This window comes from Camelus ferus, chromosome 18 (genome assembly GCF_009834535.1).
Source record: "Camelus ferus isolate YT-003-E chromosome 18, BCGSAC_Cfer_1.0, whole genome shotgun sequence".
In the NCBI taxonomy this organism is placed as follows: Eukaryota; Metazoa; Chordata; class Mammalia; order Artiodactyla; family Camelidae; genus Camelus; species Camelus ferus.
The window spans coordinates 9,588,473-9,601,778 of record NC_045713.1 but is presented as its reverse complement, the minus strand read 5'-3'; the positions used below and the strand labels follow the sequence as shown (position 1 = coordinate 9,601,778).

General features: G+C 59.5%; 1 protein-coding gene across 1 annotated transcript in view; it reads left to right on the top strand.

Annotated features, from left to right (window-relative positions):
• GNA12 (G protein subunit alpha 12) overlaps window positions 1-8,323 on the top strand; it is an 81,370-nt gene extending 73,047 nt beyond the window's left edge. Inside the window, exons 3-4 of the mRNA XM_032459940.1 lie at window positions 2-52; window positions 1,621-8,323. Of these exons, the coding sequence (XP_032315831.1) occupies window positions 2-52; window positions 1,621-2,190 (621 nt within the window). The 3' untranslated portion in view covers window positions 2,191-8,323. The remainder of the gene's footprint in view (window position 1; window positions 53-1,620) is intronic.
• Window positions 8,324-13,306: the final 4,983 nt, after the last annotated feature.

The window sequence follows — 13,306 nt, the reverse complement described above, 5'->3', positions numbered from 1 at the left end:
GGGTGAATCAGTGAAGTACTTCCTGGACAACCTGGACCGGATCGGCCAGCTGGTGAGTAAGACCCCACCCCCGAGTCTGATCCAGGGTCAGCAAACCTCTGTGCGGGGACCAGAGCCACGAAGCCGCGACGGCTGTCTCTGTCGTGCCGACGACCCTGAGTGGCTTTCGGCGTCTCCCTCCCACTCGGCCCGTGTCAGAGCGGCAGGGAAGCATGTGCGCTGGGAGGACTTCCTCACTCGGACAGAGGAAGCTCCCGCCTTCTTGCATGTGCACCTTTAGTCCCGGCTAAATCGGGAGGTGAAGCAGTGTTTCTGTGAGAGCGCCTTGGCCCAGGCCTCCCAAGAGGAGACGGGAGTTCTTCCGCAAACGAAGGCCTCCTTCAGAATAAAAATGTTACGGAAAATTCAGACAGACACAAAAGTAGTCTAATGAAAGTCCAGGGTCAACAGTTACTGCTCAGGACGCATCTTGTTTCACCAGCCTCCTCCCCACCCCCCAGGGGCAAACCCATCATCGTATCGTTTCATCAGTGATGTTTTAGAGTGTGTCTCGTGACAGATAAGGCTCTAAAAATCATAACCACGATACCATGATTTCTCCTAGAAGATCCACAGTAATGAGAAAGAATAAATCCGTGTATAACTGAATCGCTGCTGTACATCAGAAACTGGCACACTGTACATCAACTGTACTTCAGTTTTAAAATGGTAATAATTAGAAGTAACTCCTTACTATCAGCCAGTCTCCCCGCTTGTCTCAGTGATGTCCCTGGGGACGCTGCGCCTTTCTAGCAGTTTGAGCCGCCCTCCTGGTAAGGCCCACCCGTCACAGCTGGCCCGTGTCACTGAAGCTTCTTTCCGTCTGTGGGTTTCTCCCTCCCTCTTTTCTTTCTTCCGCTCTATTTGATGCAGGAGTGACTGGACCATTTCCCCTGTGGGGTTCCTCCCATCTGGACTTGGCTCTTCCGTCCCTGCAGTGCTTTTGAGGAAGTTTCTCTCCCCCGTGTGCCTTGTGAATTGGTAGTTGGGTCTAGAGGCCCCGTCCCTGTTGCATTTTTGGCGAGGATGCTGCGTGAGCACTGGTGTGCAGTGATCACTGCAGAATTGCGTAGCGCAGGATCAAAGCGGCCTGAGGGACCACAGTTGCCTGTGTGTTGCTGAAGACTCTAGGAGTCCTCCAAGAATAACATATTGAATATATTGCAGGCTAAATTTAAACAGCATTGCAAAACGTAACTTAAATCAGTTCACAGTAAGGTTTTGGAAGACGTGTGGCCTGGAAGTTAGGAAAATAGAGGGTAGCTCTGGTGCAGGGGGAGAAAGGATGGTAGGTCCCCGTGGGGAAGGGAGTGGCTGGGACTTCAGGTTGGGGCCTGACAGGAGGAGTCTGACCCTCCATCCTCAGTCTGATGGGCCCCCATTCACTTTGAAATGAGCCGCTTAGTTCCTTCACTTTCTGTTTCACGGTAAGTTTGTATTTTTGTACGTCAAAGTTGCTGTTGGTATTGAGTTCAACTTTTTGCAGAAGTCCGTCTCACTCTCTTCCGCTCCACCCCATCTTTTCGTTCTTATTTTCTCACGTTCTTCCTCCTAAATTGCTCCCTTACCCTGTTTTTACAGAACTACTGCCCTAGCAAGCAGGACATCCTGCTGGCGAGGAAGGCCACCAAGGGCATCGTGGAGCATGACTTTGTCATTAAAAAAATCCCTTTCAAGATGGTGGATGTGGGTGGCCAGCGGTCTCAGCGCCAGAAGTGGTTCCAGTGCTTTGACGGGATCACATCGATCCTGTTCATGGTCTCCTCCAGTGAGTACGACCAGGTCCTCATGGAGGACCGGCGCACCAACCGGCTGGTGGAGTCGATGAACATCTTTGAGACCATCGTCAACAACAAGCTGTTCTTCAACGTCTCCATCATCTTGTTCCTCAACAAGATGGACCTGCTGGTGGAGAAGGTGAAGACCGTCAGCATCAAGAAGCACTTCCCGGACTTCAAGGGCGACCCCCACAGGCTGGAGGACGTGCAGCGCTACTTGGTCCAGTGTTTCGACCGGAAGCGGCGGAACCGCAGCAAGCCCCTCTTCCACCACTTCACCACCGCCATAGACACCGAGAACATCCGCTTCGTGTTTCACGCTGTGAAGGACACCATCCTGCAGGAGAACCTGAAGGACATCATGCTGCAGTGAGGGGGCCCCTCCCCGCCGTGGCCGGACGTGCCCGCCGCCCGCCGGCCAGGGGCCATGCCGCTGCGACGTTAGCTACTGAAGCCTGGGGGCTGGTGCAACTACTGAAAGCCCAAGCGGCCACGCTGGTGTTAATGCGGAATGCCTGGTAACACAGCTCGCTTTCCTCTTACAGAAACTGTTCCTTTTCTGACACAGTTCAGCCGAGGACCACGTGTGTGTGCGCGCACGCACACTCATTAATGACAAACACAAAACCCATGGCTTCGCAGATGGCTTTTCTCCAACTCGTTAGTCCTCAGTAAGGAGCGTTGCCTGGTGACGGTTGTAGGCACTGAAGTTCATGCCGAGCTCAGAGCCCCCGCACCACACCCCCCCAGCCGCGGGGCCTCAGCGCCACCCCCAAGGGGGCGAGCTGCCTTTTCAGCCTCCTGTGCCAGTTTCCCGAGAGGCCCCGACCCCGGATGTACAGGAAGTGAGTGAGCACTCGCAGGTGTGGACTTGCCTTAATGCCCCCACCGTGTGTCACATTGCCCTGCGACACACATGATGCTGACGGTGAATGTCCCCTCCCCTCGCCCCGACCCCGGCAGACTTAAACCAGCTGGCCTTGCAGATGACTCTTCTTCTCTGGAGTCGTCTCCCGACACCTGCAGTAGGCTGCAGGGAGCTTTTCCCTCTCCGGATGTAGCAGGTTGCCTCTTGTCCTCTCAGGGGCTCCTGGGAGCCGGCCGGATTGCCAGCAGAGCCCTCATTAACGTCCCAGCCACCCGGTGACTTGCTACACACCTGACCTCTCGGCAGGCCCGCAGACCCCGGGGAAACCCGAGTCCTCCGCACTGCCCCTCCGCCAGTGCCTTCTGACAGCCGGGCCGCTCGCGGCCGGCCCCGAATCCAGATTCGGATCCAGGTCTCTTGCTTCTGTTACCGCACACACACCACAGGCCAGCGCCGTCGGACGTGGCTCTCCTCTAGTGGAATAGCCGAAGGCTGGGAACGTGCACATGAGCTGGTCAGCCTTACGCTCAGCCAACTGTCCAGGTGTCTCTCTGTGTCTAAAACTACATTGCATTCCGACCTGGTCCCCGCTGTGTGGGACTCTGCTGAAAGGTCTGTCCTGTCTGGCACCTTTAGGGCTTTTCCCAGCATGTGAAAGAGAAAAGGCGCCCTCTGTCAGTGGTACCCGGATGTCGCTGTGGTCTAATAACATCCCTAGGCCCCGTCCTCGGGCCACACTGTTCCCGGTCCTCGCTTGCGCCCCGCCAGCCCCACAGTGACCTTGGCAGACGTGACCCAGAGGAGAGGGAGGAGGAAGGCCTGCTCTGGAGTCACCCTTGTTATCAGCGTTTCAATGAGGAGACGACGTGAAGCCCTCTTTCCCTTCAGTGCTCAAGGCTTCCTGTTGACGGTGGCTGGGGCTTCCGCTGGCCCCTTGGCTGGAGGAGACTTGCTGTTTTTGTCTTGCTTCCTGTGGCCCTTGATAACCTGGAGGAGGGCACGGCCCGGGACCAGGGCCGACGACCACGGTTGAAGGGGAAAGGACGCTCCCATGGCTCTGCCAGGCAGGTCCGAGGCCCCGTCACCGTCCTGCGGAGGGTGGTGTGGGCGGCCCGTGTCGCCGCCGGGGCTCTGGGTGGCTCACGTGCTGCTCACCGCCTTGGAAACGCTCTCCGGGGCCCTGGTGGAGGGGGCGGCCCTGCGGGCGGCGTGGCCGGTGGAGGCGTTTGAGCGGCTTCCCGGCGGGTTGGGGCAGCACGGCGGTGCGCGCTGTTTGTCCCTCATGTGGTCGGACTCGTTTGCTGGTTCGCGTTCAGACCTGGACGCGGGCATGTCATGAGAGGCCATGACGGTCGAGCGGGGCGGACCCCGGGCCCGGGTCCCCGCCCAGCTCAGAGCTGACCCGCTCTCCTCCTGTCAGGGCTGAGCAGGTGACTCAGAAGGCCCTGAAGGCGCCCGCTCCCCTCGCCCTGACTCCTCGTCACTGGAGGAGGAGAGCGCGGTCTGAAGGCTCGGCTCGGCCCGTCCACGGCGGTCCTGCGCGCAGAGCGCAGCCACCTGCCCCCCAGGCCTGGGGCTCCTGTGTTTTAACTCCTCTGTTGTCCTTGCCTGTTGTCTTTCTCGCTGAGATGCTAGAGAAGCGGGGCACAGTCGCGCCTCATCTGTTACTGCAAAAGAGCAACAATAAACTCCCTCAGACTAGGCATCTCCTCGCTGTCACGCTGCTTACACGCGAGGCGCGTGCACGCTTCTTAGCTGAGGTGTTTTTCTAACTCTTCTGTTTGTAGAGAAATTGTTTCAGAGATACTGAGTCATGGCTCTGTAACTAGAGACCCCTAGACGCCTTATTTCATTTATTCACTTCCTTGATAAAAGAAAAGTGAGTCAGGTAATTTTTAACTCCAAGAAATAATCTTGAAACAAGACTGTCTTGACAGACTAACTCAGGCTCCCTGGGAGCAGACGCTGCCCTGCGTTGAGCACTGGCGCCTTCGGGATGGGAGTGGTTGGGCGAACTGCTCATGAGTTACACTTTGCACAACAGGTCAGCATCAGCAGGAGGGGCCAGTTTGATGAACTGACCACTTCCAGCCTCTGGGTGTTTATTAAAATACATCCTGAGTTTCTCTTTGCTTAACATCACTCAGCAGCCACAGCCAACGTTAAGTTCACCCTCCAGCCCCCGGGCCCAGAGCAGAGCGAGGGCTCTGACCCTGATCGTCCTTGAAGGCTCACCATTTGTTAGTCACAGCTTTCCCTCCATGTGGGAAACAAAGCCTGGCGCGCCGGAGAGCCGCCCCAAACCCTGTGTTGGGCGGGAGCCTCCAGATGAGGACCCAGAACGAGGAACGCAGCGGGTAGCTGTAAACACATGCGTGATGCCCTGAGACCGGGGAGCTGGAGGAGGGACCCGGTGACGGATGCAGGCGCGTCCAGAGGCAGGAGACCAGAGGAAGCCCCAGGGAGGTGTGGGGCGGGGCCCTTTCCCTGCAACCCTGGGGGGCGCCTTCCCTGCACGAACGGCCCCCTGTGGGCAGAGCTCACCGTGCTCGGGGTCCTGTTCTAGAAAAGGACCACCTGTGCCATCCAGTGGCCGTCGCCTGGGTAGCACGTCGTGTGCGTCCACATGCGGGGCTTGAACTGCCCATCGGTGGGCAAGGCAGGATCACCCCCCCCCCCAAAAAACGTGTGCGCTTCATCGCGCACGTGGCTGTGGGCCAAGCTCTTTGGATGTCAATTTCTCCGTTCGTAAAATGTGGACAAAATTGGGACACTCGGCCCTGGTGCCCTAGTTGGATGACCCGAGTGAGGGGCTTTGCACGGGCCCTGGCCTGGGCCACGCGAGACGTCTCATGCCTGGATTCCTGGCTCCCCGCGATGGGCAGGGGATGTTTGCCATGTGTGGCCAGGGCCCAGGGCCATGAAGCAGAGAATCCCAGAGGGTTCCTTGCAGGCTGGTGGAATCCTGTGCTTTGCACGGTGAGAATTCTGTTCCACAACATCGTGGCCGCCGAGGCCTCCCCTCAGCGTGACCGGCGGCCTGCGTCAGGAAGAAGTGGCACTGGGCTTCCGCTGTGTTTTAAGAGTGGAGAGCCCCACTAGCCTTTGACAACGTGCTGGGCAGGCTGTTCGGGTCTTCTGGCACCAGTTTCTCTGTCAGGTACATCGGAAGCGAAGCCGGGAAATTTAGGGAGCTTTGTTTGAAGAAAATGACAAGCTCTTTTGAAGTTGTCTGCTTTGCACAGGAGCCCTCGGGAGAGGTGGACGGGCCTTGTGTGGGGGATTCCTGTGTCAGACTCGCGTCTGGGGTGCTCGGCCTGCAACCGGGGGGCCAGGAGCTGAGCCCCCCAAACGGGCTGCTTTTACTTACAGCGTCTGTAGGGCACCTGCTGGGCCCTGAGGGTGGTGTCGGGCCCCCCGAGGGCGGGAGCTCGCTGGGCTCAGTTAAGGCGGCTCTGATGGCTGGTCTGCGCCGAGTTCGGGGAAGGGTAAGGCTGAAGCCTGGGGCTGACTGCAGGCGGAGGGGGCCTGTGGGCCGCGGTCCCACTGTCAGTGTCTGCCTCCTGCCTTCTCCTGGGGAAGGACTTCAGGTCCCGAGGGGCCTGCCTGCTCTCATGGGCCTCGCTTCCCCTGCTCGGCCTCTCTCTCCACGACCCTCTAGAACGTAGAGGCTGGTGCTCTCCAGTCTTGAGGGTGGCACCTAAAACAGGTGGCTGTGGTTCCTCCGGGTGGAATCCTGCCGCAAGGCGCAGCAGGTTGCTAACTGCCCCGAGCCCCCCGGCGCCCTCGTCTCGCTGGAGGGCACGTGGTGCTTACACCCCGGCGGGGCTCGGAGTGGCGGGCACCCTGCGGGGCTCTGCCCGCCTTGACGGTGGTCGGGAGCCTGGAGACCCCAGGGCTCCCTGCCTCAGCCTCGTCTCTTCACCTGCCCCCTGGGAGCAGAGCTCTGCCCAGCGTGTGAATGTCCTGTTCAAAGACCACCTTCTGGGTCACAGTAGGAAGGGGCGGGTTGTTTCAGAACCGAGTGAGGTCTCCAGTGTCCTGGCAGGACGGGTGTCCCTGGAGTTGGTGCCCGGGTCTAGCAAGGGCAGAAGATGGGGTGGACTCAGAAACGGGCCGTGAGGTTCCTGCCCAGAGAAACGGCGCGCACAGCGCAACGGGCGCTCCCCGGCTGCCCGGGCTGGGGAAGAGCTGGAGCAGGCGAAAATCGCTCTTAGGTCTCGCACTGACCTCCAGTCCTCCTGTCAGCACCCAGCAAGACACCTCAGCACGTCCTGGCGAGGCTCTTGTTACAGAGGACCCAAAGACTTTGCATCTGTTCCCGTAAACGCGGCTCTGAGGCTCACTTCAGAAAGAAGTGCGAACCTAGCTCCACCTGAGAATGGGTTCTCCGCTTCCCAGCTGCCACGGAGGTAGTGTGTGTGGTTGCCTCGTGTGTGTGTGTGACACAAACCACAGGGGAACACTAGAGCAGCCCTTGGGGTTCCTGGGCGGCCCGAGGTTCCTCCTGGGCCAGCGGAGGACAGGCGGTGCTGAGCTGCGTGGGGCCAGGTCGTCCGGTCTGTCTGTGAATAAAGGGCTGTTGCTCCAGGCTTGTGATTCGGCCCCCTTTTTGTTTACACTGAATTCACTTTATTTTGTATTTTTAAAACTGATTTTTCCCCCACATGAACACAAACCCCACTGTTCACAGTCAAGGTGGAGGCCTCCCCATGACCGCACTTCGCAGCAGAGCCGGGCCATTCCCAGTGGTCGGGGCGGCGTGGACCGCGCATCCCACCTGCTGAGGACGACCTGGATTCCGACAGAGGGGCCGCTGAGCGCAGGACTCCTGGGGAGCTGGCTGTCAGCAGGCCCTCAGGGCCCCAGTTCTGGTGCTTTCTGGCACTGTTGGGACGAGCCTGGGCACGTTTTCCAGGTGCGCTCACCTGCAGACAGGTGGCCGGAGCGCTCCATCCATGCCTGTGCACAGGAGGCTCATGTGCAGCTGGGAGCGTTGGCCGTCCCCTCCATCGCCGTGACTGTTAAACTCTCACAGGCCCGTTGACAGGGAAATCTGAGATCTCCGTAGAGTCTGTCCATCTCCAGAACCTTCACACATTTCCTTCTGACCTGGCTTGCAAATTGCGAAACACTCCGAATGTCTTCCTTCACTCCCTTTGAAGCAGCTAAAATCAGCCAGCTCGTCAGTCCCCATCGACACAAGTGCGGTCGGGAAGTTCAGTACCGTGTGCTCAGCCCCCTCCTCGCTGCCGCGTCCCCAGCTCACCTCGTCAGCGCTGTGCTGTGGCCCCTGTTGCGTGGGGAGGACCCCTAGAGGGGACAGGGCGGCGGTGATCAGCTGTGGCGTCCACTGCAGAAATAGCTCTGAGCTCTTCCAGGGTCTCTACACACAGAAGGGAAACTCACAGACAGCCAGGGGCTGGGTCTCGGGCCCCTCCCTGGGATGTCGCCGCAGCCCCACGCCCGCTTGTGACGGCACTGATGGTGGAGGAGGGACAAGCTCAGTCCACAGACGCGTCATCCCAGGTTGAAAGATGTGTCTTGCGGTGTGAAAAGTGTGTTGTGTAACTGGGGAGGCTAGTTCAACCTGGTTTGTGTGTATGATTTTTATAAATCTCTTAAAATTGGCCTTAAATTACATTTGTCCTGGAGTGTTGCGTCCCTGCTGTCCCCGCAGAGCCGTGAGTGAGGGCTCGTGAACAGGGGAGCACGTAACTGGACCCTGGACCACGGACCACGTGTTCAGTGTCACAACCGTGGGCTTCCCGGGTACAGCTCCCTCTCAGGCCGGCGGCTTCCGTCCCAGAAGCGAGGTCTCCCGGGGGCATCGTGCACCAAGCGAGGGGAGTGGGCGGTCAGGGTCTGGGCCCGTCCCCCTCATGCCCTCCACCCTCGGGGCTGCCTGCTTGACGACCGTCACCAGTGCAGGCCGCAACCTGGATGAAACAGAGGAAAGCAGTCGAAGCTGCAGCCTCACGGCAGAAAAAGTGCTGTGGGTAACAGTAGTTTAAATAGAAATAATGACCCTCCCCTCCCAAAAAAGCAGAGAAAGCTGGCCTTCGTGTTGCAGCACATCAGCAGCTTCAGCCGTGGCCCTGGGGAGCGTGGACACGGAGCAGCACTTAGGAAGTGGCCCGTTGTGGTGGCACGCTTTTGTAACTTTGGGCAAAGTGACTGGCACAGAAGAGGAGCCTAGAGGACGTGTGGTGGCTGAACACAGACCCTGCAGCCTGCCCACGTCAGCAAGGGTCCGTCCCTGAGAGGGGGCCCTGCTGCCGAGAACAGAGCAGCCCTGCAGACACGTTCCGACAGGCGCCAGGCACCTGAGTGGGGAGGGGTTACTCACTGCGCTCATGTGGTAGACTCTTGTTTTCAGTTAGATTTCTAGAATGTCACCCTCTTCTCTCAAGGCTCCTCTCTCAATTCGTTGGTTAACGTGTTAATTTTGAGAATGGAAATGTAACACGTAAGCCCCACAGGAGATTCAGATTACGCTCAATTCACTCGGCAGGTCGAAGCCCTCCATGACCCCGGGGTCAGGATGCCGGCAGGTGGGCGCGCCTCCACTCGGCTCTGGACAGGGCCAGGGCCCATCAAGTCCTTTAATCAAGTTGTGATCAATGCTCACGGAATCAGGGCAACGTGGTTGCTGCTGGGAGAGGCCTGTTTTGGGCCCAGCACCGGGGGCCGAGGGCCTCCCGGGTCCCAGGCAGGGAAGGAGGCTCAGCCCCGTGGACCCGGCTTCACTCCTGCTCGGAGCCCAGGACCCAGGGGCGGTGCTGATGAGAAGCAGGAGAGGGACGGGCAGGCCCGAGGACAGAGGAGGAAGGAGGGTCCCCACACACGTCAGCCTCCACCCCTGGGAGCCAGACCCACCATCCCCTGAAGGGGACTCTCCCCAAAGGGACGTTCAAGGGACACGCCCCTGGTCCTTCCCAAGGAGCAAGGGTGGAAAATGGCTTGATGTGGTCTCAGGGGGAGGTGAGCCCCACCCTGCGCCTTCTTCTCGCACAGGCGGACGTGCTCCCGCGCCTCCCTGCCTTAATGTGAGGTGGCTGCTCTCAGGAGGGCTCCTTTCTGCACACTGGGCCCCCACGGGCTCTCCTTCCAGGAACCCGTTTGCCAGCAACCCTGTCCCCCAATTTAACCTGGAGGGCGGGAAGGCAGCCCCACTGACAGGCGAGCCGGCCCTGTGCCCCCTCCCCACCCGCCAAGGTGAAGGGCTGTCGGGCGCAGATGTCAGTTACTCCTCATTTGAAATCCACCTTTCGTGGCCCAAAGGCTGAAAGAGGGACAGAGAAGGGAATGACCAGCTTCCGCAGATCAGTGCTTCCAGGGGGCCCCTGCCCCGCTGGTCCTGCCGTCCCCGCAGCAGGTGAGTGCGAGCCCGCAGGTGCAGGGAGCAGCGCAGGAGCCGGCTTTCCAACCAGTCCCCACAGATCACAAGCCAGCGAGAGCCCGTTAAACAGAAACGTGGTGGTCGCACTGCCAGAAAGAACAGCACGGTAACCGTGGTGAGAATGTCCGGGGACCAGGAGGGAAGCCACGCGGCCTCGCGGAGTGGTGTTCCAGCCGCGCTGCAGCCGGGAAGCTGGCACCGGGCGGAGGTCGGGTCAGGGAGCGGACAGGAGAGCCGAGGGGCCGCGGGGGTCTCAAGCCAGGTGACGGACACCAGGCTCGGGACAGCAAAGTTGGTGGAAATGCTTGTGTGGCGTTGGCCACACGTGGAGCTGGTTTTGCTTCTGGTTAGTTGAGAGCCTGGGTCGATCGCGAGGCCGTGCGAGGTTGGATCCCTGAGCAGCCCAGGAGGCAGGGTCCAGCCACCGCTTTGATGAGCGAGTCCTGGGTCCTCACTGAGGTGGGGGGGGGGGGGGGTCGCCTGAACACAGTGGCCAGGACATTTCTTGGAAACTGCTTTTTAAAATAACCCCGTGACATAAGCTTGTATTCATTTGCCTTTTTACCCAAGAAGCTGAGTTTAAAAATAGACCACGGTCATTCTGGGTTCTCCCCGACGGAGGTGCTGGAAAAGGCAAGGCGCTCAGCGCTTCCTGCCCGTCAGTCACACGGGTTTCAGCAGCTCCCGAAGCAGCAGGCGCTTCCCGGCCGGTTCTCTGTGTTGAGCTTTCACAGCCTGACATTCTAAGGGTGATAAATTTGCTATTTCCTGGGGTTTCCTTAGAACCGGGCTCCTCTGTGCACAGCCATCAGGCCTAGCCTGGCCCCACTAGAGATTCCAGCCCCGGGAGTGGGCAGGGGTCGAGGCCAGCCAGCCGTGGGGTCCACAGCGCCAGCTGCCCCCCATGGCCTGTCCGGGGCCCAGGCGGGCACAGCCAGCCTGGAGGCAGCCCCCGTCCGCTCCCCGGTGGGCAGGCTCCAGCTCAGGTCCTCCCGGTCTTCACCAGGGTAAAAATGCTCCTGGGGACGCACCCTCGTCACACAAACACGTCAGCGAAGCCCGAGCAACCCCAGGCTTTGCTTGAGTTGGCGTCTCTGCCCCAGCGCACCGGCCACCCACCCAGGCCGTTGCTCAGGCCTCCGGAGTCTGGAGCCGCCAGAGAGCTTCCGGGCAATCTGAGCACCCCGGGCAGAGCCGGCCGAGGGCTGGGGCGGAGGAGCCAGGGGTGCAGGGCTCCCACCCTCATGTTTTCTTCCCGACCCTTCCTGGTCAGACTCACCTGGCGTGCCTTCCCAAGAAGGACCTAGAACACGGAAGGGCTGAGTCAGGGCAAACCTGGTCTGAATACCAGCAGCCCCCGCTTTGCAGCCCGGGGCACGTGACCAAATCTCTCTGCGCCCTTGGTTAAAATGGGATAAGGGCACCTGCCTTGCAGGACGTAAGAAATTCTCTGGTGCTTAGAAGGACACCTTCAAAGGGGAGTTGATTTGCAGGGACGATCTGCCTGCCTTTTTCCAAACTGATACGGGTCTAGCAGCCCGGCCCTGCTGTCGGGCCCATGAGTGACCCTTCCGTGTGTGTGTGTGTGTGTGTCCCTGGAATGCTATAGCTGTGCCTTTGAACGTGGTGGGCTCTAAATTTTGACTCCTAGCTTTACTGTGAGCTGTGTGGCTAAGCCATTGTGTGTGTTTTTAAGCCCTTTTGGAGATTGCTTTCCTCCCAGCAAGGTCTCAGTCAGACGCCCCATGGGGCAGTATTATCAGGACCACATCCCTGCCCATGCTCTGGAAATGGGGTGACGGTCGAGGGGCTCGGGGGCTGAAGTCGCTTTCCCACGCCACCAGGGCTCAGCTGCCGGCAGGAAGGGCGGGGAGGGCGGCTTTCGGGGTGGTTCCCCCCCACCCCCGCACCTGATGGCGAGTTTGGGCTTTGGGAGGGGAGCAGGGGGAGGTGAGAGGCAGGGGAGGGCTGTGCTATCTCTTAACTGAGGGCCGGCGGGCACTGCTGCTCCACCAAGATGGAGTTTCGACTTGGGCTTGAAGCTGCTCTCGAAGGCACTGGAGATGTCCCAGCCCCACCTCACATGTGGCGACACAGGTAACGTAATGAGCCCCAAGCACTTTTAGCTCCATCCAAGCCCCTCCACCCCGGCCCACGCGAGTGTGAGGGCACGAGGGGTCCATGGGCAAGCTCTAAGACCTCTCCTATGACTTGCAGGGACCTTCGACAGATAAGGAGATGAGAAAGCAAAAAAGTTAATTTCATGCATTTACAAAAATAAAAACCAGGGCCCCTTGTTTCTGGGATAAGGTTCTCTGTAGACATTGCAGTTCAGCCCCGTTAAGGTGCCCAGCTGCACCCTGTCTGGTGAACATGCCTTTGCTCCTGGAGACAGTGTTCACTGTCACCTCTGCGGTAGCAGCTTCCCAGGGGACTGTCCCACTGGCTCCTCGCCCCCGGCAGGGACAGAACCTGGACCCCTATTCTAGCAAAGGAAGGAATCTGATCTCTGTTCCTGAAAGTTTTATTTTCAAAGCATTCCTCCCAGCGGCTGTCTTTGAAAATTGTACTCCATCTGCAGCTGGTGGAGGCCAGGGAGGAAGCGGTCTGTCCCTCCCAACTTCAGGATGCTGTTTTGGGACACTTATGACAGTTGGGAGGCAAAGGCCATGGGCACAGATAGCTGGTGCTGAAGACCTGGCATGGATCCCTCTCTGTCCCCTCTGGGTCGTCTTCCATCACTGAGGCAGTTACTCTTCACAGAAAATGGAGTAGGTCAGATGGTGTTGCCGGTGTGACGGCCAGTCCACACAGTGGGGGGCAGGTCTTCCACCTCACGCTCCTCGGAACCTGGCCACAGCCCGGAGGTGGGGTCTACAGCCCCTCCCTGGGTGTGAGCACAGGTGACAGGGCGGCCTTAATAGAGTGGAAGTGATGATCTTCAACCTCTAGCCTTTTCCACGTGATTCTAGGAAATCGGCCGTCAGCAGGCAGCCGCCACGCTTGAAGGAAGCCGAGCCACGCGGCAGCCCCGTGAGTGAACCACGCTAGCGCTGGCCGCTCCGGCCCCCCAAGGCCTGCCCGCACCGCAGACTCCCGAGCTAGAGTGACGGTTGGGGTTTTAAGCCACCGAGGAGGGAGCGGTGTGCTCACAGCAACAGACACCCAGGCACCGGCCGCCGCCGTCCTGCTGGCGGTGGGGCCCCGCGACACCCCTTC